This window comes from Raphanus sativus, unplaced genomic scaffold (assembly GCF_000801105.2).
Source record: "Raphanus sativus cultivar WK10039 unplaced genomic scaffold, ASM80110v3 Scaffold1092, whole genome shotgun sequence".
NCBI lineage: Eukaryota > Viridiplantae > Streptophyta > Magnoliopsida > Brassicales > Brassicaceae > Raphanus > Raphanus sativus.
In genome coordinates this window covers 1-25,577 of record NW_026616406.1, presented here as the reverse complement: position 1 = coordinate 25,577, position 25,577 = coordinate 1, and the positions used below count along the sequence as shown (strand labels likewise).

At 35.2% G+C, this 25,577-nt stretch overlaps 5 protein-coding genes and 1 long non-coding RNA gene across 13 annotated transcripts; 3 read left to right on the top strand and 3 right to left on the bottom strand.

Moving 5' to 3' along the window:
- Positions 1–466: 466 nt before the first annotated feature.
- LOC130503729 (uncharacterized) lies at positions 467–1,757 on the bottom strand. Of its 2 annotated transcripts, XR_008940970.1 has the most exons (5): positions 1,376–1,757; positions 1,059–1,290; positions 914–982; positions 780–818; positions 467–711 (listed from the first exon to the last, which is right to left on the bottom strand). It is a non-coding gene; the product is annotated as an uncharacterized LOC130503729 (long non-coding RNA). The 2 variants fall into 2 exon arrangements; XR_008940969.1 differs by having other exon boundaries at positions 780–982.
- A 3,862-nt stretch (positions 1,758–5,619) lies between these two features.
- LOC108849834 (glutaredoxin-C6) lies at positions 5,620–8,177 on the top strand. Of its 2 annotated transcripts, none has more exons than XM_018623439.2 (2): positions 5,620–6,222; positions 6,659–6,837. In XM_018623439.2, the coding sequence occupies exons 1-2, from the start codon at positions 5,797–5,799 to the stop codon at positions 6,749–6,751; spliced, it is 519 nt and encodes a 172-aa protein (XP_018478941.1). In that variant the 5' UTR covers positions 5,620–5,796; the 3' UTR covers positions 6,752–6,837. The 2 variants fall into 2 exon arrangements, with proteins under 2 accessions (XP_018478941.1, XP_018478943.1); XM_018623441.2 differs by lacking the exon at positions 6,659–6,837 and adding an exon at positions 7,977–8,177 and having other exon boundaries at positions 5,622–6,222.
- Positions 8,178–9,595: 1,418 nt separating this feature from the next.
- LOC108855863 (UDP-sulfoquinovose synthase, chloroplastic) lies at positions 9,596–11,903 on the bottom strand. The gene is made up of 3 exons (XM_018629780.2): positions 11,745–11,903; positions 10,345–11,430; positions 9,596–10,157 (listed from the first exon to the last, which is right to left on the bottom strand). The coding sequence occupies exons 2-3, from the start codon at positions 11,380–11,382 to the stop codon at positions 9,756–9,758; spliced, it is 1,440 nt and encodes a 479-aa protein (XP_018485282.1). The 5' UTR covers positions 11,383–11,430; positions 11,745–11,903; the 3' UTR covers positions 9,596–9,755.
- Positions 11,904–12,925: 1,022 nt separating this feature from the next.
- On the bottom strand, positions 12,926–14,782 carry LOC108854480 (calcineurin B-like protein 10). Of its 3 annotated transcripts, none has more exons than XM_018628050.2 (9): positions 14,488–14,782; positions 14,195–14,372; positions 14,009–14,094; positions 13,871–13,930; positions 13,681–13,789; positions 13,540–13,592; positions 13,386–13,466; positions 13,210–13,322; positions 12,926–13,116 (listed from the first exon to the last, which is right to left on the bottom strand). In XM_018628050.2, exons 1-9 carry the CDS (start codon positions 14,509–14,511, stop codon positions 13,062–13,064), a joined length of 759 nt encoding a protein of 252 aa, XP_018483552.1. In that variant the 5' UTR covers positions 14,512–14,782; the 3' UTR covers positions 12,926–13,061. The 3 variants fall into 3 exon arrangements, with proteins under 3 accessions (XP_018483552.1, XP_018483553.1, XP_018483555.1); XM_018628051.2 differs by having other exon boundaries at positions 14,009–14,091; positions 14,488–14,779; XM_018628053.2 differs by having other exon boundaries at positions 14,009–14,091; positions 14,195–14,369; positions 14,488–14,778.
- Positions 14,783–15,908: 1,126 nt separating this feature from the next.
- Positions 15,909–18,773, top strand: LOC130503730 (homeobox protein ATH1-like). Of its 4 annotated transcripts, none has more exons than XM_056998281.1 (7): positions 15,909–16,132; positions 16,252–16,323; positions 16,484–16,668; positions 17,013–17,811; positions 17,900–18,243; positions 18,317–18,377; positions 18,501–18,773. In XM_056998281.1, exons 4-7 carry the CDS (start codon positions 17,029–17,031, stop codon positions 18,666–18,668), a joined length of 1,356 nt encoding a protein of 451 aa, XP_056854261.1. In that variant the 5' UTR covers positions 15,909–16,132; positions 16,252–16,323; positions 16,484–16,668; positions 17,013–17,028; the 3' UTR covers positions 18,669–18,773. The 4 variants fall into 4 exon arrangements, with proteins under 4 accessions (XP_056854261.1, XP_056854260.1, XP_056854262.1 ...); XM_056998280.1 differs by having other exon boundaries at positions 16,230–16,323; XM_056998282.1 differs by lacking the exon at positions 16,252–16,323.
- A 253-nt stretch (positions 18,774–19,026) lies between these two features.
- LOC130503731 (uncharacterized) lies at positions 19,027–20,435 on the top strand. The gene is made up of 3 exons (XM_056998283.1): positions 19,027–19,357; positions 19,693–19,851; positions 19,935–20,435. Exons 1-3 carry the CDS (start codon positions 19,091–19,093, stop codon positions 20,295–20,297), a joined length of 789 nt encoding a protein of 262 aa, XP_056854263.1. The 5' UTR covers positions 19,027–19,090; the 3' UTR covers positions 20,298–20,435.
- Positions 20,436–25,577: the final 5,142 nt, after the last annotated feature.

Genomic DNA, 25,577 nt, shown 5'->3' with positions numbered 1-25,577 from the left:
AGAGTGGCTCAAAAGAATGGACAAGGAGATAGTTGCAATAAGGGAGATAATGGAAATGACTTATGGGAAAGAGGAGGCAGTGAAGTGGATGGTTTACTGGAGAACCTTCTTCATGGCAGTTGCTGAGCTTTTTGGATACAACAATGGAGAAGAGTGGATGATTTCACACTTCCTATTCAAGAAGAAATGATTATATCTATCTTCTGCTAGTAATCAGTTTATGATTTATCTTTGAAGTTCTGTAAGCCAAATAAAGAATAAAACATTAGAGCAACATTATTGGTAGGACTAATTTTTGAGTCCTTAGTTTATTTTATTATTATTTTTATGTTAAGACACAAATGTAAGAGACATTAGCAAAATGACACATTATTGCTGGGATTTTTTGAGTCCTTCAAATTCTAAACAGATTGTTTTTTATGCACACAATGTTAAAAATCTCCGACCAGTTACTCAACTTTCCAGCTTTGGTGAGAAGTAATGTGCTTATGTGAAGGAGTATATAGCTGCCAAGAAGTACAAAAAAGAACTGAAATAAATGAAACCTCATGAAACAATGAGCTAGAATCTGTAATACTCTTCGAGCTTTCCAGGTAAAAAGTCAGGGTCTTTAGGTGCAGTGTTCTTGATCTTCTCTTGGAGGTCTAAACTCTTGGGAAGTATAATCTCGGCTCATAGACCTTGTGTAGAGAAATACCTCTCCAACAATATCTGCAACATTAGAACACTCGATAAGAACAACCATAGATACTACTCACGATGATTTCTCATTGCCTTACCACAGTAGTGTATGCGTCTTCTCTGCTCTGCCTTTCACTCTTGCCAAGTCCCATGAATGTTCAAACATCATCAAGTTCAAATCATCCACACACAAATAACCAATAATAGAGAAAGAATGAGAAGAGGAACTAACATTACAATCATTCTATCTGAAGCTTCTGATGATGTCCCATGTTCATCCAATACATAAACCCTCCAACCCCTGTAAAAACCTCCCATAAAGTTTACAACTTCGATCACATTTCGTCAATCTACGTATCTGTGTGAGTACCCTTCACCTCTCGGCAGCTTGAACTGCAAGCCTTTCGGCGACAGATCGAACTTTATTAGACTGAACCGTCTCTTTACCGTCAAAAGATCTAGGCAACTCAATTATGAACTCATCAACCTCCTGCAAAGAACACTTCCAATCAAACCACTTCCACTTCTGAAAAACGTTTCGAATCATACTTTTTCTTCTGCAATTTCCAACAGCCTAGTCTCGAGCTTCTGTCCTCTCGATTTCAAAACCTAACACCCAAAATCACATCATCACTTCACTAAACCTTTTAAAGATAAATTAAAACGCATAGAGATCGAGGAATTTTGAAGTTACCGTGAGAGGACGAAAGGTGCGATTCCTGTCTTCGATTCCTGTCTTCGACAACCCTAAGTCTACGCCATTGATTCCGCTCGATAGCAGTTTCCTCCATTGATTCTGTTCGCCAAGCCCTAATAAAATCGCCGATCTCTGCCATAGATTCTGAGGATGAAAGGTTTTGATACCACTGTTACGACTAATAGAGGGAACTGGGAAAGGGAGGGCAGCGGTGGTGGCCGGAGTGATTACAGTGGGAGAACACTGATTTCCGTCGAGAGAGAGAATCTATGTGGAAAGAAAAAGAGACACGTGTTCATAAGGACGTTTGTTAATTGTCCTTAGTTAAGGAACGTTTGTTATGATAATAACCAATTTTCTTTTATTTTTAATCCTAATATTACTAAGGACAGGCTTAAGATATGCCGATAATGATGCTCTTATCCTTCTACTTTGATTGATTGTCTTCCTGGGTAATACAATCGTATGCTTTCCTATGAAAAAAGAAGTTCAATGGATGTTAATCTGTTTTCCACACATTTGAAACTGAAGGTTGGACAATGTTACAGACTGAGACAGAAGCAGATGAAGTGATAGTGGCAGATGGGAGACAATTGTACAAACAGAACATGACTCTGATCAGTTCAAGTCGAGTTTTGTACTTCGCATGACTAGAACCTTAAACGCAGGGAATAAAACTAAAGGTGTTATTATCCAGTCATGCTGTAAATTTATCACTGGAAATGTATATATGAATGCAAACAAACATTAATACGTCTGTTCAGATAATTTTTACATGTTTCAATAATTAATTAATTTTTATTTTGTTCATTTTATTTTATATGATTTTTTTTTTGAATGAATGTTAAATTTTATTCATCAAAAAAGCCTTTTTACAAACTAGTGCATACTTGATACTTGAAAAAACAAGCAAGAAAAAGGATAAAAACAACTCAAATTTGAAAACACCCAACCCTTAAACTCAACAAAAGCAAAATCCCCCTTAAGCTTGACCATGTGGAACAAGTCAAGCTTGGAAATGCTATAAGATTCTCCTCATTAAAACCCTCACTAGAGAAAACCCAAATCGGACAAAACTCTAATAGGGAAAAAGAGTAAGAATCTCATAATAAGGGGACTAAACCTTTTCAAACCTCCAACCAAGAATCAATCAAAGACACCCCTAGCTACACTCTAGTGCTAAACCAATATTCCAGACCATCCACCATAGCTCTTCCTTTCACCATTTTCATCAGACTAAGCTTATTCCTTACTCCTTTATCAACCAGTTTCTGCAGCATGGCAATAGGCATAGGCTTCTCTCCATGCTTCACCCTATTTCTTTCCCTCCAAATCGCATAGACAGCAGCCTGAAAAGAATATCTGATACAAAACCCGCTTTTCCCACCTCTTGAACTGTCCGAAATTTGAGAAGTAATAACAGACCAGTTCTTAGAGTGATCCGTAAGAAGGATGCCCATAGTGAGAGATTTTCAAAGCTGCCCAGAATAATCACAATCAAAGAACAAGTGGTTTTTGGATTCAACATCATTTTTACAAAGAACACAGGTTGTGTCAGCTCCCAAGGACCATTTCGATACTCTGTCCATAGTAGCCAGCCGATTTAGCAAAGCAAGCCACGTGATGAATGAATACTTAGGAGTAGCCTTTGAAAACCAAACACCTTTTGCCCAAGTGCAGTTGCTATTTGATTCTCTAAGCAGATTCCAAGTTTCATGGGTCAAAACTTCTTTTTATAACCTGACTTCCCTTTCCACATATCAACATCCTCCACATTATAAGACAGCTTCTCCTTTATCAACCGTAACTCTTCTTCAATCTCATTGAGCAAAATATTTCTGTGCTTTCTTCTCCTCCGAACACACATTACTGCTTCCTCTAAATTAGCTTCCTTACGCACACCCATATTAATAATGCCTCTGTTTCCAAGAATATCGAACAGCATCCCTTTTGCAGACCACTTATCAAACCAAAAAGATGTATGGCGACCATTCCCCACTTCCTTAATATAAAACTGTTTAGCCACTTCTCTCAACTTCAAAAGCTTCCTCCACATCCAAGATCCTACATGGTCTTTGTAATTTACTTCCCAAAAACTCTTCTTCTTGAGTAAATAGCTTTTTATCCACTTACCCCATAAAGAATCACCTGATAGAACTCTCTAAATAAGTTTCAGACCATAAACTTTGTTTACTTCTTTCAAGCTCCTCAACCCCAACCCACCTTCACATTTTGGTTTTGTAACATCAATCCAAGCTATCTTCGCGCCTGTAGACTTTAGAGCAGGACCAGTCCAAAGAAACGAAGCACAAAGTTGCTCAATTTCTTTGATACACTTACTTGGGAGACGAAAAACTGAAGCCCAAAAATTCACAATGCTCATAATCACCGAAGTAATCAACTGAAGCCGACCCGCATAAGATAGAAACCTACAGGTCCAAGAACTGATCTTGCCTCTAACTCTCTCAATCAGGGGAATATAATCATGCTTACACATCACTTTAGTCATTAGAGGCAATCCCAAATAACGAACAGGAAGCTTACCCTCAGCAAAAGGAAAATTCCTCAAAATTCTACTACGCTCCTCTTCTGCTACTCCCGCCATAAAGACAGTAGACTTCTCAATGCTAATGTTAAGACCCGACAAACTCGCAAACTCACCAAACACTGCTAAAGCTCCTTCAATCGAATTTTTTGTGCCCTCCACAAAAACCATTAAATCATCAGCGAAGCAAAGATGGGTTAAGGAGAGAGCTTTACATCGAGGATGCAGATTAAACTTCTCTTCCCTCATACCTTTATCAATCTTATGAGATAAGATATTCATACACAGAACAAACAGGTAGGGAGAGAGGGAGCAACCCTGCTTCAAACCTCTAGCACTCTGGAAGTATTTTATATGATTATTTTATATAATTATTTTAGTTACTCTCAGCTATTTTCCCGGATCTTAAAATTCAGGATATCACTGTATAAAATCTTTACTAAAGCTGAAATATACAATATATATACCGCAAACGCACTAACATTTCGTTCGAATCATTGACAAAGATTCGTTTTATTTAATTGGAATATTGATGGAACTGGAATCTTACATATAGAATCTTAGGACAATGTTTTAGGTGAGATCAATATAAAAAACACGTCATGATCCTGGTGGACAACTATTAAAAGACTATAAGAGATCACAACAAAGAAAATGGATCCACTTAAATATATAAACTAGTAGTATTAAGTCTTAAAAATAACTATGGGCTTAGTGAGCTGTGAGCACATGTGGCAGACACGAAATTGAAGACAACACCATCAACGGTGCTCGTATAAACCATATCTCTCTCTATAAAGTCCGTTTCAAATTGGGCTCCATTTCATCTATTCCCACACATTTATACTTGTCCTCTTCTTCATGTAGTTGTAGTACTTTGCTCATGTAACAGATCTCTATGTTGATGATTGATCTGTATGAGGTGATTCAACTTGTATGACAGAATGGACTCGTTACTCTTTGCAGTTGTTATTTTTACTCGTCATGGTTGTAAGAGACCTTATCATCCTCAACATGATGAAAATCACAGGCTAAAAGTTATGAAAACAACGTATATGCTCGAGGTTTCTTGGAGACGTAATAAATCCTAACACTCCGTTATGACGGGATCAACGACCACAGAATCTCAACGTAAGCTGCCATGGAATGGGATTGGTCCATTTTTTATATATTTTACATAAACTAACATGAAAACATGAATGCTTTGTCATAATAGCAAAAGTGTAAGCTTAAAGAATATGCAATAACTTAGTTGTACGGGACTTTTAAAAGTACAACCACTTGTATAAAGTTTAGAAGCTTAATTAAACAATCAAAATATAAAACTTACGAAGCCAATACAATACATATAAGGAGAGTACTCGTGTTCCTCTGATTCTAACCTGACTATGAAATAATACTATTGCGAATACAATTTGCATTCGCCTTTTCCCATTGAAAAGGTCAACATCGACAATAAAATCTAGCGCGTCGATTTTGGAACTCCCATGCATCTAAGATTAGATTTAACTCCTCAGACTAAATAATTTTAAAAATACATAAAACAAACAATCAGAAAAGTAAAACAAAAAACAAAAAAAAAAACAAAAGCAACACACTGAGAGACAGTACTTTGTGATGTAAGCAACCACATACACCACTCCCTGCTCTTCTCTTATATTATTGGCTATTTGTTCCCCCTAATTTTATTTATTATTTTCACTAATGATTCATTTTTATTGGTTGAACCTCTTTTTGATTATTTCTATATTTTTTGGAATACTTTTTTTTGGAACACCTTTTGATTCTTGGGTCTCTTCTATATATACAAATACAAAACCACTTCTGCCTCATAGATTAATGCTATCTACGTTTTCTTTCTCTCCAATTGCCTATGATGCAAGAATTAAGCTTAGAACTGTTCTCCAACGACGTCGTTCGCTTAGACCTAACTCCTCCCCAAACATCACCTACTTCTCTCTCCATAGACGAAGAAGAATCACCGGAGGCCAAGATCCGACGGCTGATATCAGAGCATCCAGTGATCATCTTCAGCAGATCTTCTTGTTGCATGTCCCACGTCATGAAAAGACTCCTCACCACAATAGGAGTCGTCCCCACCGTCATCGAGCTCGATGATCACGAGGTTTCCTCTCTCCCCATGGCTCTTGAAGAAGAATATTCCGGCGGCGGCTCCGTCGTTCTTCCGTCTCCGGCGGTTTTCATTGGTCGTGAGTGTGTCGGTGGTTTTGAGTCCCTCGTCGCGCTCCATCTAAGTGGTCACCTTGTCCCTAAGCTTGTCCAAGTTGGAGCTCTTCGGGTATGATTGTAATCTACTTCTTGTTTTTCTTGTGTGTGTGTGTGTGTCAACATTTACTTCTTGCTTTTCAATAGTATTTTACAGTACCAAAAGCAGAATTTTAGGGTTTCTCTTTTCTGATATCCTCTCCGATGATCAAAGTTATATATACCCATGTAGAAAATGAATTATAAACAATAATTAAAGATGTGTAATTATAGTTTTATATAATTAGTAAATTTGTTTCTTCGTTTTACCTTAATCAATCAACATTATTTATCTATTGATTAGAACTAATAAAATATAATTTAGTTGTATAATGATTAAAGTTTATTTATTTTTCTATAATATCATGTTGATCAGAGTGGTAAAATAAAAGATGTTATGAAAACGTTACTATATATGTACTGTGATTGGCATGCAATAATATTATACATGTTTCATCTATGCATGGTAGGACTATTGTTCGATCGTGGTTAAAGTAGTTCATCTGAGTAGTGGTTGTTTGGATCGAGTATGGACTTCCGAGTACCTTCTTCATCATGAATAATATTTTTTTTGGTGATTATTCAGTTTTATGGTTATCATATGGATGCGTTGTCGATCTGAAAGTTAATTTCATTGTTTATGTCAATATTCTAAAGAATAAAGTAGAGAACTGAGTAAAGAAGATTCTACCATTTATTCGTAAGGCCTCCCGCTCCAGGCTTCAAGGAAATATTCCTCTTTATAGAAAAATATCAAATAATTTTATTACTGTGTGCCTTGGTCTCGTGTATTAAGTAGTTGGTAGAGTTTATGCATTAAGTTGTTGAAGTTTTTTTTTTTTGAGAATTAAGTTATTGAAGTTTGAATCAGCCTCCATCTATTTCCCTTCAAAATATATACGTGTCCAGTTAAAAAAAGGTACGTTGTGGAATTGTATAATACATTTTTAATTATTCGGCTATAAGTCGAAACTAATAAGAATTGGAAAATGGGAGACAAACTTTCAATAATTGAGTGGGGGTTTTGACAGCGACGCTGGGCTTAAAAATTATTCAGTTTCTTCTTCTTTGGCGTTGAGTAATTGGAATAGAATGCTATATACTTGCATTATACCAGTAGGTTTTGTAGTAGGATTAGGAAAATAAGGTCAAACGTCCAAGTTCCACATTCCAAGGATCAGGATTGACCTATGCCGCATCAATGATAGATACTGATGTCACACGACACTGCTATTTTGCCAAGAGCTTCGAATGGTTGGTTTGAAATTGTAGTCTCTCTTTTTTTATATACACACGATAACCAGACGAATATCTAATAAGACGATACAATAATCATACATCGACGATAACCAAAAAATTTGGCAAGGCATCAATTATTGAGATAGTAAGGGAGAAATAAGATGATATGATCGAGTAAGCAATGGAACATTGGAACCTACTTCACCTTAGCGCAAAAGCACACCAACGGGTAACTATATTTTGGAGTCTGTAGTTGCAACCTAACTTCCATCCATGAAACCTCTTTTTTTTTTCCTGGCTAGCCCTCTTTGTTGTGCCCATCCTTTTATCTAGCTTTCCATGTTATGAATGCATGAATTTCCGACACCCATTCTTTTTGTCTTATTTTTCATGTTATTTTGTTTGGTTGTGTATAACGATTTAATGATGTACACGCTGTTTCATATTACTGTAAACACACAAGATTCATTATAATAGTCGACTCTCATTTAAAGTTACTATGAATCCTAAATCATTCAAGTGCTCACTAGCGTAGCTGTAATACTTCAGGTGTCGATCTGCATAGAGAACTGGAAGTAAAAAGATAGGCAAACAATAAACAAATGTTGATGCCCACAAATGTCGCTTGATTCAAACTCATGCAATGAAGTGTAAGCAAATAAATTGCACATCTAATGATCTGAAAATAAAAACAAAAAGTTGCCGACCTATACACCTTGGTAGTTGTGGGAATAAGATTTTTCTGTGTGAGATCATGTGGCATGTCTTCCAAATTAAGGTTATGCTTTAATACATATTTTAATTTGCAAGTTGATGAATACTGATGGCAACGATGACCTCATCAACCATAAACAACAATCTCCCCAACAAATGTTTAATGATATTATAATATTTAGAATGATATAATACAATACAGAGAAATCTTTTATTAAAAAGATACTCAGTGCCTCCACACCAAAAGCATTTTCAGTTAAATTGAATTGTGTAAAACTATAGAGAATTATTTGCTCAATTATTGGATCATTGCTGTACATATTGCCATTCTTCTTATTTTAGAGATTCAAGTCATATAAAAAGTGTTAAGTCGAACAAGCACAAGATTAGAATAATATTTTCACATAAATATACATACAATGCTTCTTTGCGTAACTCTGAAATATGATAGCATCTTGCACTGAGAATTTGATTAATTGTTTTCAAGAAGTACAAGCACTTGCGATTATATTCTAAAATATGTTTTAAATAAAATACAATAATAGTTTAGTTATATTGATATAGTATTTTTGGTTTTTATCGTCTCACATAAGAAGAAAAGGAGTGAACGAATTTTAAAAGAAGAGACATTAGGGCTGAAACTATAATAATTCATACAAAAACAATTTGATTCCTTCGAGTTTGACAGCACAAGTTTCCTTCATATTTGGAAAAAGGATGACACTAAAATACATCCACGATGACCCACCAACACTATTCTCCAATATTTAATATACCAAAAAATATTTACTAATAGTAGGGCTGGAACTTCGGATATTCGGGTCGGGTTTGGATAAGATCCATTCGGGTTCGGGTTTTCGGATAAATGAATTCTGTATCTAATGGGTACTTAACAAATTTCGATTCGGATTTCGGGTCGGGTACTGCCGGTTTCGGGTCGGTTCCGGGTACCCGTTTATTATGTGAAACATATATATAATATTCACAAAATAAAATAATTTACAGATTTTAAAAAAAAAAAAATATTTTAAGGGAAAAATAAATCGGAATCGTATATATATTAATAATATGTAATTAAGAACAAAGAAGATGAAGTAGCATAGTGGTATTAACCATAGCACTTTGCCTTTCAACCTGGGTTTGACCTTCGGGAGATGTAAATCTATATTTTTTAAACATAAAACCTGGTTTAATCGGATACCCGATTGGTTCCGGGTAAAAACCAAAACCGAACCGATACCCATGAATAATCAGCACCAGATCCATCGGATAATTATGGTATGACCGAAACCAAACCAAACCGGTCCATTCCGGGTCGGATCCGGTTCGGGTATTCGGTTTCGGTTAAATGTCGCAGGCCAAACTAGTAGTATTCTCCACTATTGCAATTTTACTTGTCTAAAAATTTTAAGAATTTTTTTCCTTAAATCATAGATGTCTTCAATGCGTATTGGTGAGAGCTCATCGAGGTTTAAAATAAATAAAAAACCTGCACAGTACGTAAGTACAAACTCCTTAAAGCACAACTGAATTTTTGAAGGATAACAAACAAACACAACTCTCGCATATAATCTAATAATCTCCCTTACAAGTACTAATAATAATCTGCACTGTTTAGGGGTTCATGGACTTAGTCTTGACGCCAATCTTCTTCCAAGAAACACTAGGCATGATCTGCTTCGTGTCCACACGATCCTTAAACTGAACAGCAAAGTTGAGCAACGAATCAAGAAGTGACTCAGAGAGATAGTGAGGCTCAAGTCCAAGTTCCATCAGCTTAGTGTGCTTTGCGTTGTAGTAATGCTCTTCCGCCTCCACTCTCGGGTTAGGCACCGTCATCTTCGTCACGTCTAGCCCCAGCTTCGAACCCGCTTTAGTCACCAGCGATGCCAGTTCGTTGACTGAGAACTGTTCTGTGAACTGGTTGAATACCCTGAACTCACCAGCCTTTGCTGGGTTCGCTATAGCCAGCTCAACACATTGAACCGTGTCTCTTATATCAAGGTAGCCTCTTGTCTGCAAAAGAAAGAAACAAACCGAATAAAAACCAATGTTCAAAAAATGTAGGCATCCTGTTTAATGTTTAGGCGGACGCCTAGACCGATCTTTTGATCGTTTAGACTGATTTTTTCAAAAATTTATTAAATTGTTTTTTTTTTCAGACTAGACGCTTATCTAAACCGATTTTTAGAAAGTCAATTACCTGACCACCTTTACCATAAACCGTAAGTGGGTGACCAACAGCAGCTTGGACACAGAACCGGTTAAGAGCAGTACCAAACACGGCATCATAATCCAACCGGTTACGCAGCTCCTCATGCATCTCAGTCTCATCAGTCTTCACACCATAAACAACTCCCTGGTTGAGATCAGTAGCTCTAATACCCCAAGCCTTGCAAGTAAAAGCAATGTTGTGGGAGTCGTGAACTTTGCTAAGATGATAAAACGAGCTCGCCTGCTTCGGATACGGCAGCGTATCAGTCCTACCATTATGCGTTATCGTTATATAACCTTCCTCGATATCGATATTCGGAGTCCCATACTCACCCATCGTCCCAAGCTTCACGAGATGACACTCTTCTCGAAACTCTTTGATAGCAAAGAGGACGTTGAGAGTTCCAATCACGTTGTTGTGCTGCGTGAACACAGCTCTGGAACGGTCAATCATAGAGTACGGAGCAGACCGTTGTTCACCGAAGTGGACAACGGAGTCCGGCTCGAAAGACTTGAAAGACTCAGCTAAGAACTCGAAGTCGCAGATGTCTCCGACGTAGAGCTCGATAGACTTCCCTGTCAGAGCTTTCCATCTGCTGATACGGTCGTGGATGGAGGCTATAGGAGTCAACGACTCGAGACCAAGCTGGTGGTCGAAGAGGCGTCTCACGAGGTTGTCGACGATGGCGACTTCGTAGTTCTTTTTGGATAAGTGGAGAGCAGTGGCCCAGCCGCAGTAACCGTCTCCGCCGATGACCATAACACGTTTCGGTTTGGAGGAGGAGTTGTTGGTGGATGTTTCAGGTGGTGCTTGTTGGGTGATAGGTACAGCAGTTGCTAGGAAGACGCAGCTTCTTCTTCTTCTCGGTTTCTTCTCTTGGAAGTGGAGTCCTTTGAGAGAAGATTTCGAAATGACTTGAGAACTGAAGAAGGTTTGGTTTAAACCAAATGGCTTAACCGAGTTCTTGGTGGTGGTGCTGGTTAGTGAGATAGCTAAAGGGCATGAAGCTGAGAGTAGATGCGCCATTTTTTAAAAAAGGTTTGTTCCTTTGTTTTCTATCAAGAAAACAGTCACCTATAAAACAAGAACACTTTGGTTTCTCAGTGTCATTAACAACCAGTGAAATTAAATTAAAAAAAATCATTTTAATCATTGATAACCAGTGAAATTTCACTATCTTTTAAAAAAAAATTAAATTAAAAAAAAACACAATCTAAAGATTATCTATCTTACACACAACCTAAAACCAGCAACAAGCATAGAAACAGAAGTATCAACTTCTTCTTTTTTATGCAATGGGTTCATCTAAACATTTGATCGAACATTTGATCTGCAAGAAATTAACATTTCCAGTAGGAATAAAGAACAGTAAGAAAAGGAGTGCTTACACTTGAAGTGACTGAGGGCTTAGTAACTTGTTCAGAGTCGAGAAGAAGCTTGAGAAAGGCTTTTGAAGTCAGAGCAGGATTTTGTTTTTTCTCTCTCTCTTGTCGTGGAGACGATGAGAGACGAAGAAGAGAAGATGAAGCTCTTGGATTTAATATATGCCCAAAGCATATTCTTATTTATTCCATCCCATTTTTTTTTAATCTTCTTAACCGAAATACTTTAGCCCATGACAAAACCGATCTAACCAACTGGACATTTAATTCTAGCAAGCCTAGCCCATAAAGATAAGGCCTAGCCCATAAATATAAGCCCAATGGTGGTGTTCTCAAGATAATTTGTTTTTTTTTCGAACCAACCATCAATGGAGTAATTGGTTCAGCAAATCTCTACAATTAACATAACCAAACTAACTAAAGAAACTGTTGCATCAAAGACAAAGGAGGAAACATGAACATAGATAGAAGTAAACATAACACAAGCAACTTAAGAGTGAAACATAACACACACTCCGCTCCTCCAAGTTCTGGCCAGTTACATGTAATATTATAAATAAACCATCCAAGATTTGGATAGAGGCATTAGTTTTTTGGATCCAAAAATCTGATTTGTGTGTGTGAGACAAATGGAATGAAATGTAGAACAGGGCGTGTGGACAATGTGTATGGGAGACAGGAAACTGGTGTCCACTCTCCTCCCTGAGTAAGAACAAGTCGCAGCTGCAGTTTCAGCTTGATTTTTACATTCATGTCTTTATGTTATGTGTTGACCCCTTCTCCTTCTCTGTTATTCTTTACATACTTTCTATCTCTTACTTCCATAGCTGTGAATGTAATGTTTCCATACATTCCACATGTGACAAAAAATATATAAAATGATTGAAAACAGAAAAAAAAACAGTATAGATTCCTTTCATAATATTAATTTAAAAATAATTATGTAACTCTCTAGTAAACGGTAGTCAAGCGGTCTGTTTCAGCCTAGCTTTTGAAATTGGCACAAGTATTTTGGTTTTACACGGTTTATAGATTCTTTATACATGTATAAATCTCTCTCTCTCTCTCAATAATTGTGGACAAGACTTTTCATAATATTCGTTAGCCCCTATTCTATTTGTTTTTGTGGTTATAATCCCTTCAAATCTTTCAACAGATGATATGTCTGAATCACTGATCCATATATATGGCCATAGAAGAAATAATTCTTTATTACTTTCAACGGAACAGTCTACAATGACGATATGAGCAACCTCACATTTACAACTGTTTTTCTGTACGTAAAAAATCAAGAAGAAAGAGATAACCGGTGCTGTTGTTGTGTCAGTCTTCAACCTCGGTGTTGAATACAAAACTTGGGAATGCAGTCGTCACATCCCTTCAAAATTCAAAAACATATATGTCAATGATCATAAAGTTTTTACTAGATTGAAGAGTTTACATCTAACAAAAGAGGAAAGAGATTTGGTACTTTAGGTAAGGAAGAGTCATGTTCTTTAATAAGGTGGGATGCTTAAGCACATACACTTTCCATTCCTCCTTGCTTATTTTACCGTCTTTGTCAGAATCTGCATCAGCAAATGTCTAGCAAAAACCAATATTAGAAACAATCTGCTACTTAACTGAGATTCCAACTCATACACTTACTTTATCAATGATCATGGTCAGAAGTTCATCGGATAGAATCATTTCAGATTCCATCAGAATAGCAGCCACCATTTGATGCACCTAAACATTAACAACATAAACCAGCTAATAAGCTCAAAAAGAAAGTTTCAACTTGCAATGGTAGATTATTTACCTCTTCTCGCTCTATAAATCCGGTTTGTCTAAGATCATAGAGCCTAAACGCAACTGCCATAAATCAGAAACATATGCTTGAGAGACTGTATATTATTATTAGTAGGAGACTGAATAGTTATGTTGCTATGATGATCCTTACAGTGGATCTTCTCATCAATTGGTGCGTAGGGATGAAACACACTCAAGGCATGTATAAATTCCTCAAACTCAATAACTCCATTCTTCTTTTCATCGAACAAATCAAAAACCTACCAAAAAAAACATTCATCTCAAAAAAAGGTCCAAGAAACCATCGAAAAAAAAGCTATTCAGTCCACATACTCACTCACCCTATCAAGAAAGAGGTTCTCACCATATGGAGCTTGGAAAAGCGCCAGCTGAAGCTCTTCCTACAATCATAATCATAGAGAAGATCGATCAACTTCAATAAAAAAAAGAAAAACATTTGAACTTTGAAAAGAACATACCTTGTGAATCAAGCCGTCATCAATGATTGAACAGCTAAGTTTCTTGAATAACTCATACAATGCTTCAACTTCATTGACTGAAACTGCTAATCCAAAACCAAAAAGGTTAAAAAACTTTATGCTCCCAATCAAAAAAAAAAAAAGAACTTGAAAACCCATTGATAAAAAAATGAAGAAAAGACCCACATGGAGAGTCAAGGGCAAGAAGAGCCAGATTCGCCTGCTGGCATGTCTGAGGCGATCGGCGGCGGCTGCGGCAATCGAAGCATTGTCCCACGGTGGAGAAAAGGAAATCAAAAATGGCAAAGATAGGTATGAATACGGCGCAGAGTTGCTCTCCAACGGTAAGAGAGCTTAATCTCTGCTTTTTTTTTTAAATATATAAAAAAATTACCAAAGGAAAGAAGACACAAACCATTACCAATCCAAGTTAAGAGGAGAAAGAAAGGAGAAAATTAAAAAAAAAGGGTGTTCTTTACAGAAGAAACTTGCTGCCAGTCCATGACTCGCTGGTTAACAATCCCTCTTCTATTACGTTATCTTCCTTCCTTCCTTCTACTTCTTCTTCTTCCTTCTTTGCTCTTAGGAGATGGTGTTGAGATCACATCACAAGTCTCGAAATCCTTTTGAATTTGAGGTTATAGAACGAGAACCAAAAAAGGAAAGCCCTTCTGGTTTTTTAGCCACGTCATCTGAATTAAGCAGATCCAATTAAGTAGGCAAGGTGTGTTTTTGTCGTCCTTTCGTTTTCAGTTTCAGCTGTTTTCTCTTTGCGTCTTTTGTTTTTTGTGTGGTCCCGACGACATTTGTAGTTTTTGCTAGGCCTAGGATTTATTACCGATCCGAAAATCCGCTTAGGAAATGTCGTTGTTTTGTCTTTATTTCACTTTTGTGGGCTTTGGACTCCATTATGGGCTTAGGTTCTCTTTTATGGGCTTTTATCTCCTGTATTGTATGTATATTTGTATTCAACTCCAGTATCTCTCATCCTTGTATTCTTACTTTGTATTTTATCCAATTAAAAAAAAAAAACTAAGACCTGTAAATCTAGATTCTAGACAAGTATATTTGTATTTTTTTATGCCGTCTATTATTATTAATAAAGGGACTAGGCCCACATATAATACATCAAGTCCAGAAGGGGATCCAACATACATCCCACATAAAGAAAACCCGAAAGGCCCAAACAATGGCCCAAATGACAAACGAATCCAAACAATGGCCCACGAAAGAAAGAAACCTAATGGTTACAACGCGGCTTGAGATTACGCATATCAAGTATATTTGTATTCAATTCCAGTATGTCTCATCCTTGTATTCTTATTACTTTGTATTTTATCCAATTAAAAAAACTAAGACCTACAAATATAGACAAGTTAGAATAGCATAGTTTCAGATGTGCATATCTATTTTAGTCTAGGACTACTAGAGTTAATCATTCTTAACTGGCATAATAAGACGTTACATATAAGGGACACATTGAACCAAAAGATAACAAGATTTTATAAGAAAGGAACAATCAAAAAGAAGAGGACAAATTTGATTGATATTTTTTTATAAAGATTACAATAAAACTTAAAAAATATTTTTTTATTTATCAAGTAAAATGGATATGAGATTTGATGGCACAACACAAAGACAGGAGTGGTGAGAAAAGAAAGAAGAAAAAAGCAATAACCCCAATGGATCACACATCTCATCAATTCTCCTTAAATGGCCATAAAAAGATCTCACATCTCTTTACTTTTTTCCCTCTTTCTGATTTCTGATTATTGAAACCAGCAGAAGAAAACAAAAACAAAATTTCTTATTGTATTATAAGGACATGCAAATAGTGAAATGTAGGGTCGCTTCCCTAATTTAAAGCCTGCAACAGAAATGAGTGCACTTCTCTGTACTAAACAGTAACACTAACGCATCTGCCTTCTTCATGTCTTTGGATTTGGTTTTAAGTTTCAACCATATATTTCTTGAGAAACATTACTTTCTATGAACAACATGTTTAATAAGTAAATTCTATAAGATTTGATTTTTTTTTTCTTGTTTACCTTTTTTCGTTGCTTTGTGTCAGAAAATCTAATAAATATATGAAATGGATTGCATTACATAAACAGAGGGAGCTCCGTACGTAATCTGGCCCTCCTTCTTTTCCACATCTCTGTCTCTTGAGCTAATTTGTTTTTTTCTTTGCCTGAGAGATAGTTTGTTTTTTATTTAATAGTTCTGCCTATATGTTGGTCTAGTGCATTGAATCTCTTAGTGAGGCAAGTGATCAAGTTAAAGATGCAGGGGTTTTTCCATGAAAATGAATAAAAGTAAGGAGAAGATCAGAACTTTTTGTATTGTTCGGATTCATGCAAAAGAGATTAAATCAGACTCACTTTTCTCTTTTTCAGTTTTGTTGTATCATCTTTTTCTTTTATTTATAACATATAATAATTTTGTTGTTGATTTCTCCTTTTTGGCTCTCTTTAGGAACATAAATTGAGAAGCTGAGGAGTGAAAGGTACAGTGTTCTTTCACAGAGAAAGAAGAGAAACAAACAAATTCTTCTTCTTCAATCTTAACACACATTTTGGAAAATTTTGATGTAAGAGTTCTGTTTGCAACGGTTTGTTCTCTGAGATCTTCCCAGAGGTTCTATCAAAAGAAGGATAAAGGCAAGTTCAACTCTTTTTATGTTCTATGGACATTTGTAGTAATCTAAAGGTTTCTTCTTTGTTTAACTAGGTTACTGTTTTCACAGATATCTTTGAGTTATTACTGGTCTATGCATCATTGAGCCTACACACTGCTTTCATTAATTATTACAGATATCTTTAAAATTTACCTATATGCTTAACTAATTACATAATGAGACATTAATGACATAGTTCTAACATTGAAGTTCTCTGTCAACTTGCAGCATCTACATTTAGTACTATTCTCCAAAGATTTAGTTTCTAAGATCTTCTGAAAATTCTTTGTTTTGAGTCTTCTAATACTTCTCTATTTGTTAATGCAGTTTCATTTGAAACCCAATGGACAACGACAACACTTTTAGTTCTCTGGATAATGTCATGACTAACCAAAATAATCTTCTCATGGATTTTATACCTTCAAGAGAAGATTCCTCTTCTTTTTCAACAATGCTTCCATGGAATTCCCTGAGATCAGATCCTCTACAAACGGGTGGATATGATATTTTCAATTCTTTTCTCACTAACAAGTACTTATCATCTACTTCAAGCTCTATCAACGTTCAAGAAACCCGCCATTTCGAAAGCTTCGAGGTCATGGCTCCTCCTCTTCCTCCACTTCATCATTTGGATCATTTAAGACCATATGATGATTCCTCAAACAACATGTGGAGTCTTGGAGAAATAAGTGGATTCCATGCATATTCATGTGTGGAAGGTGTTGTTGGTCCTAGTGAACCAGTAACATGTACATTTGCTGAAGAAGATGTTTCTGATGAGTGCTCGGAGATAAGTCCTTGTGCTGCTACTAAATCCACTAGAATAACCTCAGAGCAGGCTTCGTCAAGCAGCAGAGACATTTCTAATAATGTTTCTCAAGTTGTATTTGGCTCAAAGTACCTTCATTCTGTTCAAGAAATACTATCTAATTTCGCCACATACTCTCTCTACGGCTTAGAGAATAATCCTCAATGCTATTTACCATCTCAAGGAACTGAGTCAGAGGCTGCTGATTCAGCTTTTACTTCACGTTTTGAGAATCAACCCGAGTTTCTTGAAGGAGGTTTTGATCAAAGACGAGCATTAGAAGCAAAGAAAACCCATCTCTTGGGTCTTCTTCAAATGGTATATATATATATATTCACACATATATTTACATAAGCTAGAGAATGATTTTGATTTACTAAAGTATTTAGCTGATAATTATCTTCAGGTGGATGATAGATATAGTCATTGCGTTGATGAGATTCACACGGTTGTATCAGCGTTCCATGCAGCAACCGAGTTAGATCCTCAGCTACACACCCGGTTTGCACTCCAAACCATCTCGTTCCTATACAAGAACCTGAGAGAGAGAATCAGCAAGAAGATACTTATGATGGGATCAGTTCTAGAGAGAGGCAAAGAGAAGTGTCAAGAAAACTCAATCATCCACCAGCACTGCCTTCTTCAGCAGCTGAAACATAAGAACCATCAGATTTGGAGACCGCAACGAGGCTTGCCTGAGAAATCAGTCTCGGTTCTAAGGACTTGGATGTTCCAAAACTTTCTTCACCCGTAAGAATCTTTGGCTCTTTACTAAGTCATAGTTAAGCTTGTGATTTTGATGTATATATCTTCTTGGTTACAGTTACCCAACAGATTCAGAGAAACATCTTCTTGCTATACGAAGTGGATTATCAAGAAGTCAGGTAATGGCATCTCTAGTGTAACTCAAGCCTCAAGATTTTTAGTTGCATGTATGTTTAGGCTACACAAATCCATGCAGTAAGTGATGAAGTGTGTCTTGTTTTATTGTTTGTGTGTGAGTAAAGGTATCAAACTGGTTTATAAATGCACGGGTTAGGCTATGGAAGCCGATGATAGAAGAGATGTACGCTGAAATGAACAAGAAGAAGCTGAACAACACTCACCTTCAAGGCAATGGAGGAAGTCGCAGGTTACCAAAGTCCATAATGATGAGCCAAGAAAGAGACATATAAAAGAATGATTGTGTAGCAACTTGTTACCGAATCGTTAACTATGATTGTTTATGTTATAGTATTGTATATACAACTTCTCTTTCTATAGTATTGTCAGCTACTTCATTTTTCTTTTTTTTTTTGTACTTGAATCATTATCATCATATGGAAAGCCTAAGAAAACTATGTAGCTGATGGAGGTCAGGTCACCACCGTGAACATAAATCATTCAACATTGTAAGAATTAGTGACAAAAAAAAAAGTGACATAATAATTAGGAAGGAATCACATAAACGACATCGTATTGAGGTTTGACTTATTCTCTTTAGTCAACTAGTGAAAACGCAGCGTTTTAAACTTTTTGTTTTTCACCTGAGCAAGTTGAAAGTCGAAAAGACCACCAGACATACGGAGAGTTCTGTCGGAACCCAATCGAACGGCGAATGGAGGCAGACAGAGATGTGGTGATCGGAGGCGGGGCGTCTCGATACGCGCTGAAGCCAACGCGTATAAACAGCGAGGACATACTGATCTGCGTAGACGTGGATGCGGAATCGATGGTGGAGATGAAGACGACGGGAACTAACGGGAGGCCATTGACGAGGATGGAGTGCGTCAAGCAAGCCGTCATCCTATTCATCCACAATAAGCTCTCCATCAACCAGGATCATCGCTTTGCTTTCGCTACCCTCTCCAAATCAGCCGCTTGGGTACTGTGAGATTTAGGGGTTTCTTTCGATTTGATTTTCATGCTCCGTAAAGTTTTGATTTTTAGATTTAAAAAGTTGAATTCTTGATGTTTAGGGGAGATAAAGTTTGAAACTTTACATGGATTCAGCTGGATAATGAGAAGCTATATAGTTGTAGTTAGAAGTTTTCAGCTGGTTTTGTGTTTATGTGTTATCTCTTAGTTGAATTTTGAATGTCTTTTCCATCTAGTGACTGGTTGTGTTGGAAAGAAGCTCAATATCTAGATCCTCTCTACCCCCGGCTATCTGCTGAACCTGCCATCTAAATTAAACTTGAGGCTTTTTTTTTGTTTCAGCTTAAAAAGGATTTCACAAGCGATGCCGCATCTGCTGTTGCTTCTCTAAGAGGATTGTCAGCTACTAAATCCTCTGGTCGAGCTGATCTTACACAACTGTTCCGAGTAGCTGCTCAGGAAGCCAAAAACTCTAGAGCTCAAAACCGAATCTTGAGGGTGGTAAGTTTATTTTCTGTAAAACAATCCCAAGAAAAAAATAAGTTACTTTTTTTACTGATCCATTTTATTGTATTCCTCTTCAGATTCTCATATACTGCAGGTCATCCGTGAGGCCATCACATGAGTGGCCGACAAATCAGAAGCTCTTCACTCTGGATGTTATGTACCTTCACGACAAACCAAGTCCTGACAACTGTCCTCAAGATGTGTACGACTCTCTTGTTGATGCTGTAGAACATATTTCAGAGTATGAAGGTTACATCTTTGAGAGCGGTCAAGGGCTTGCAAGGTCTGTTTTCAAGCCCATGTCAATACTGTTATCCCATCCTCAACAAAGATGTGCTCAAGAAGATCTCGACATCCCCAAGTCTCTTGCAAAGAAGGTGCCTGTGGTTGAGGCAGCGAGTGCTGATGATAATCACAATCCTCAGGCCATGAGCCAATAAGAACACTTGTTTTTTTCACTTTTTGTATCTTTAGCGCTGACATTGTCCTAAGTTCCAAATGTGGAAAGTTCAAAGATCCAATCAAGGAAGAAACACAAATGTTCAAATGAATATAAATGGCTTCTTTTCTTAACATTACCGCAGGGTGCATAAATAGTAAATACACTCTTCTTTCTTTATGGATATTTATGTAAACCTAATTTAATCTAGTTATAAAACATTACTCTTTTCTTTCGTAAACAAAAAATTACTCATCTTTGAACCCAAATACTCTATCTTAGGTAGAGAGTAATGCAAGTATAGATTTATAATATACACAATAAAAATAAATGGTATTGTATGCTGAATAATTTTTTTTTAATATCAACTACAATACATTTTTTGAGAATTGTTTTCACAAAAGAAAAAAAAAACATTAAATCCAGTTATGTATAACTAAAGTAGATAATGTTTCAAAAAAAAGTATATAATGTTTCATGTAGATGTCCGATATCATCTAATAATTGGAACTGCTCTTATCTTTTATCCCCATAAGAATATCATCAAACTCCTTATATGAAGACATATGATATTATATTATGCAAAAGGAAAACACGTCGGTTAGTGTTGCTTGATATATTGGCCAGCTTTGCCAAAATATAATTTGTTGTTTTTCATGTCCTTTTTTTTTTGTTTGTAAACTTGTTTTTCATGTCCTTGTTAATTAAATTTCATATGATTTACTTATTTTTCGATAGTTAATACATGGATATAGTTTAAGAAAAATGTCTGGTCCAGAGAATGATGAACTTTTAAATTACAAATCGTTTCGGGTTGCAAAGTCAACATATTAATCAAGTTATATGAAAGCAACTATATTTCATAAAATGATAATTATTCTGCGGTCTCAAGTGAGTATGATAGGATGACAATATTGAAAACTTGATATTACAGAATAGCAACAGCATGTGTTATTACTACTGTATGATCTATCAATTGCTTGATATGATATGGTTGTCACTTGCCAACCAAGTCTTTTATTTTCTGAACAACAACCAACCAAGTCTAAGTAACTGGTGATATATATATCATTGGCGAACCTACGTTGTATAGGGAGGAGGCAGGTGCCCCACAAAAATATAGAAACAAATCAATTTGCATATAAAACAACAAACTTTCTTTAGCATTGTTGGCTTAAATCCTTTGCTTGCCCCCTCTGGTCCACGGTCCAAACCCTCCCAAGCCCTCAACTTTCTTTTTATTTTTTTTATGTCCCCACAAAATTATTTTCCTAGATTCGCCGCTGATATATGTAGAGTTATTGTTGGGTTCACTTCCTAGGGTGAACCTTTAGGTTCACCAACCAATAGGATTCAAGTATTTCATATTTAATATATTTTAAAAAAGGAAACAAAATATTGTTAAATTATATTATGTTTTTAAATAAATATCTAAAAATAAATAAAAACAGTTGTAGTTGCAAAATTTTTTTTTTAATAAAAACTCTAAACCCAAAATACTAAACCCTAAACCCTAAATACTAAACCCTAAACCCTAAACCCTTGGTAAATTCGGAACCCTTGGGTAAACTCTAAACCGTTTGGATGAATCATAGTTTTAAAATTTTTTAAAAAATCTTTTTTTCAATTACTACTATTTTTATTTATTTTTAGTTATTTATTTTAAAAACATAATATAATTTAACAAAATTTTGTTTTCTTTTAAAAAGATATTAAATAAAAAATACTTGATTCCTATTGGTTGGTGAACCTAAATGTTCATCTTAGGGAATGAACCCAAAAATAAGTCATATATATATAATATATTCATACGCTTCTTGTTAAACGCCACTCATGTTTATAATTCCAGTGAACTTCAATGTAGTTTCTAATACAAATTCCATCTTTTATGTGTAGGTTAACGTACAATTATCAAATATATATCAACATTTACGAACAGCTTGACCGTTGATGTATATTTATTGGGAGCTGAGATATTCTCCAACATTCACTAACAGTCCTCACAAATAGATTTCACCAAAACTTCATGTCGCATTTTCAATTAAAAAATATGAAACCAAGAGATCCATTGAATAGAAAATCAATGCTTAGTGTAGCCTTTTCTTGAATTTATAGCTAAATTAAGCAACGTTCTTGTCCATAAACGTAACCTCTGTATTTGCTAGTGGAGCCATATATCCGGACATTATACTTCACCTAAGTTGTAAGAGCATAAATATTGGGGGTTTCTCCCTCTTAGTTTCTTCAAATACATATATGTGTATGTAATTGTGGAGTTCTTTGATTTAAGAGAAACTCAACCAAAAGTTTCTAATATATAAACTTTTGGTTGAATTTCTCTTAAATCAAAGAACTCCATAATTACATACACTTATATAATAGATACACATATATGTATTTAGAGAAACTAAGAAGGAGAAACTTCCAATAATTATGCTCTAAGTTACCGCATTAGGATAACCAAAAAATCACGAAAATATAAAATAAAGAGTATGTTACCATGCATGGCTTTTAGGATGACGATGCCAACATGTATGACATTTGTTGTGGTCTATAATCCTTTGTACGGACGGCATTTCTTTTTTAAACAGAATGAGAAACGAGAAAACTGAAAATAGTTTTTAATAACGTTTGACTAGATTATTAAATTGGGAATCCAATTAATTAAAGATTGGAATCCTATGACACATCATGTGCCTCTCTAATTGAATAGCGGGGTAGTCTATGAAAACAAAACAACAAAAATTCTTATGTTGACTTTACATCTCACAGAATTGTTATCGCCATGGTGTCTTAGATAAAAGAGCTAGAACTATATATGATATATAAAATAAAATTTAAAGGTAGGACATTTTACAGTTTAGATCAAGGAAAATGTAACAAATATATCATCATTTTTATTCACTTCATTGATAAGTTTGTTTTTGTAAATTGCTACACATACGATAGATGTACAATTATAGTTCTCAATAGGAGACCAACTAGTTCATTAATATATAAACAAGGCTATACAATTGTTGAATAAAAAGGATGTGAGAGTTGACGAAGTTGTATCGCTTGATATGTCCAAAAGGCCAGGAGGGACCGGCCTAAATCCGTACTTCTCTACAAAGTACATACGTCATTTTTGTTTTTAAATACTCCTTTTGTTTATAAATTTCAAAATGACATATATCATTTAAATTCATTTTAAACTTTGTTAAAGTTTTAAAAATGTTCTTAGCATATAATTGTAACACAATAATAAATACCACAGGGGATCCCCACAACTACGTGCAAAACATTACACATCACCAAAAATATGGATAGACAATATTGTGCTTGCAAATTTACTTTCATGATTAGTTGATAAAACTGAATTTAATATAACGAAAAGTGTTATTCAAACAAAAAGAAAACGACTACCAACTTTGTTTTTACATGATCGTCGTATTTTTCATATGAGATATTAAGAAAATTCAATCACTTGAGTTTTGCCAACTGCCCATGCTTTACTTGAAACTTTAGAAGAACATAATGTTTGATAAGTAATTTCGCATACTAATCGATTGATTTGTCAGTTTTTAGTGGTCTATGCAATCCTCAAGTTCTATATTAATTTTTAAAATTTAATATTAGCAAACTTTCTTTGTTCACATATTTGGACACATGACTTTTCCTTTAACTAAATTCTAAATATTTATTTGACAACCAATATGCGAATAAACTATTTTATGCGTCTAACTTGTTGGCAATGACAAAGAACAGGAATCCCGTTGGTAAAATTATTGAAACTTGAAAATTATATTAATATTCTCGAATAAACCAATTAGTAGTTTAATCAAGATACTAATCACACGTCACGCCACCGCACCGTGTGCCCTTTCAGTGAAATATTGGGATGGTCCAGATAATATATTCAACTAAATAAGTTAACTACGATTTTTGTAAGTTGTAAATTGTAATACGTTGTCAGTTACACCAGGAGCCACATAATTATCATATAACTAAAGAAGCTGTATTAAATTCTTAAATTGCTATTTCAAATAATTCGGAGTATGATGAGCATCTCATTTCATTCGCACGGTCGACTCATGTGACTAATTCTTTTCTTTCAATTGACAACTAGGAACCGTCTATATTATGTTTGCTTTTATACATAATAATTTTCTTTACTATTGTAAATGTATATATATATGAATAATGGTATTTATCGGTCCTATTTATTTAGCTATGTAAAACATAAAAATAACTTTATGCTCATAAACTATTATATTAACTTTCTCTAAAACAAATCTGTGTATATTATAGGCTGTATGCTTTTTATATAAAGCATCAAAGACAAATAAATGAGAAACATTTAGCTCGCTTGACCAGAGGTGGGATGTGGTTGATTTTTGAGTCTTTCTCGCTTCACAGTGTTAGAAGTTGTGGATGAAGTTGTGCCAGAGTCATCTAGTTCGCTCAGCTTGACAAGAGGTGAGAGAGAAACAAAACTTCCAACCAAATAGCAAAACATGGAATGGAAGATAGTTCGAGGGAGAGAAAAGCATGGTTCTTATCACTAGCTACTGTTTTTCGTTGTTTGGTTATTCTAGTCTCTATCTTTGTTGTTTCATAGATCGAGATTGAATCATTCATGAAATTTGTTTCATACAAAACTTTACCCAACTATAATACTCATCGTTTTATCCTGTAATAGTTTTGTTTTTAATATGAAAGTCCTTATTAAAAAAAAAGACAAATAAATGAAAATTCCTTTTGGTACGCTGCTTTCAAAAATATTGTATTTCTAAATGTTAAATGCTACATCTGAAATAACCAAATAATATTTCTATAATTAAATATTTGATTTTATAGATAAATAATATATTTATATATACATATATATATGTGATTGACAAAACGGTTATATTATACCCAAAATCCTATCAATAACAGAATATAAATCGACCGTCTCAGAACTGAATCATTCTTTCTAAATGCCACAAAGATACAAGTCATCGAGATCAATATATAAATCATATATAATATAATAATATATTACTGATTAAGATTCACAAAGTCTATATAAATATGTGCAGATGCATAAGCAAAGCCGTGTATCAAACTCTTTCATTTTTTTATATCCTCTCATTTCACATATATAGAAAACCAAAAAAAAGAGCAAAAACAAAAACAAAAGAAAAAATGGGATTTTGTTTTTGTTTATCCTCAGGAGGATCAACAGATAGAAACCAGATCTACGAGATAAATGATTATGGACAAGAAAATGCAGTTTTATACTCGGAACAACATGACT

Excerpts from the sequence above, each read along its gene's own strand:
- LOC130503730 (XM_056998282.1), top strand. The coding sequence starts at position 17,029 with ATGGACAACGACAACACTTTTAGTTCTCTGGATAATGTCATGACTAAC. Across the intron at positions 17,812-17,899 it reads TCTTGGGTCTTCTTCAAATG|GTGGATGATAGATATAGTCA; the intron begins GTATATATATAT and ends AATTATCTTCAG. Across the intron at positions 18,378-18,500 it reads GTGGATTATCAAGAAGTCAG|GTATCAAACTGGTTTATAAA; the intron begins GTAATGGCATCT and ends GTGTGAGTAAAG.
- LOC108855863 (XM_018629780.2), bottom strand. The coding sequence starts at position 11,382 with ATGGCGCATCTACTCTCAGCTTCATGCCCTTTAGCTATCTCACTAACC. Across the intron at positions 10,158-10,344 it reads TTTATGGTAAAGGTGGTCAG|ACAAGAGGCTACCTTGATAT; the intron begins GTAATTGACTTT and ends TTTCTTTTGCAG.
- LOC130503731 (XM_056998283.1), top strand. The coding sequence starts at position 19,091 with ATGGAGGCAGACAGAGATGTGGTGATCGGAGGCGGGGCGTCTCGATAC. Across the intron at positions 19,358-19,692 it reads TCTCCAAATCAGCCGCTTGG|CTTAAAAAGGATTTCACAAG; the intron begins GTACTGTGAGAT and ends TTTTTGTTTCAG. Across the intron at positions 19,852-19,934 it reads AAAACCGAATCTTGAGGGTG|ATTCTCATATACTGCAGGTC; the intron begins GTAAGTTTATTT and ends ATTCCTCTTCAG.
- LOC108849834 (XM_018623439.2), top strand. The coding sequence starts at position 5,797 with ATGATGCAAGAATTAAGCTTAGAACTGTTCTCCAACGACGTCGTTCGC. Across the intron at positions 6,223-6,658 it reads TCCAAGTTGGAGCTCTTCGG|GACTATTGTTCGATCGTGGT; the intron begins GTATGATTGTAA and ends TATGCATGGTAG.
- LOC108854480 (XM_018628050.2), bottom strand. The coding sequence starts at position 14,511 with ATGGACTGGCAGCAAGTTTCTTCT. Across the intron at positions 14,373-14,487 it reads ACTGGCAGCAAGTTTCTTCT|CAGAGATTAAGCTCTCTTAC; the intron begins GTAAAGAACACC and ends TAAAAAAAAAAG. Across the intron at positions 13,593-13,680 it reads AATTGATGAGAAGATCCACT|TTGCGTTTAGGCTCTATGAT; the intron begins GTAAGGATCATC and ends GATTTATGGCAG.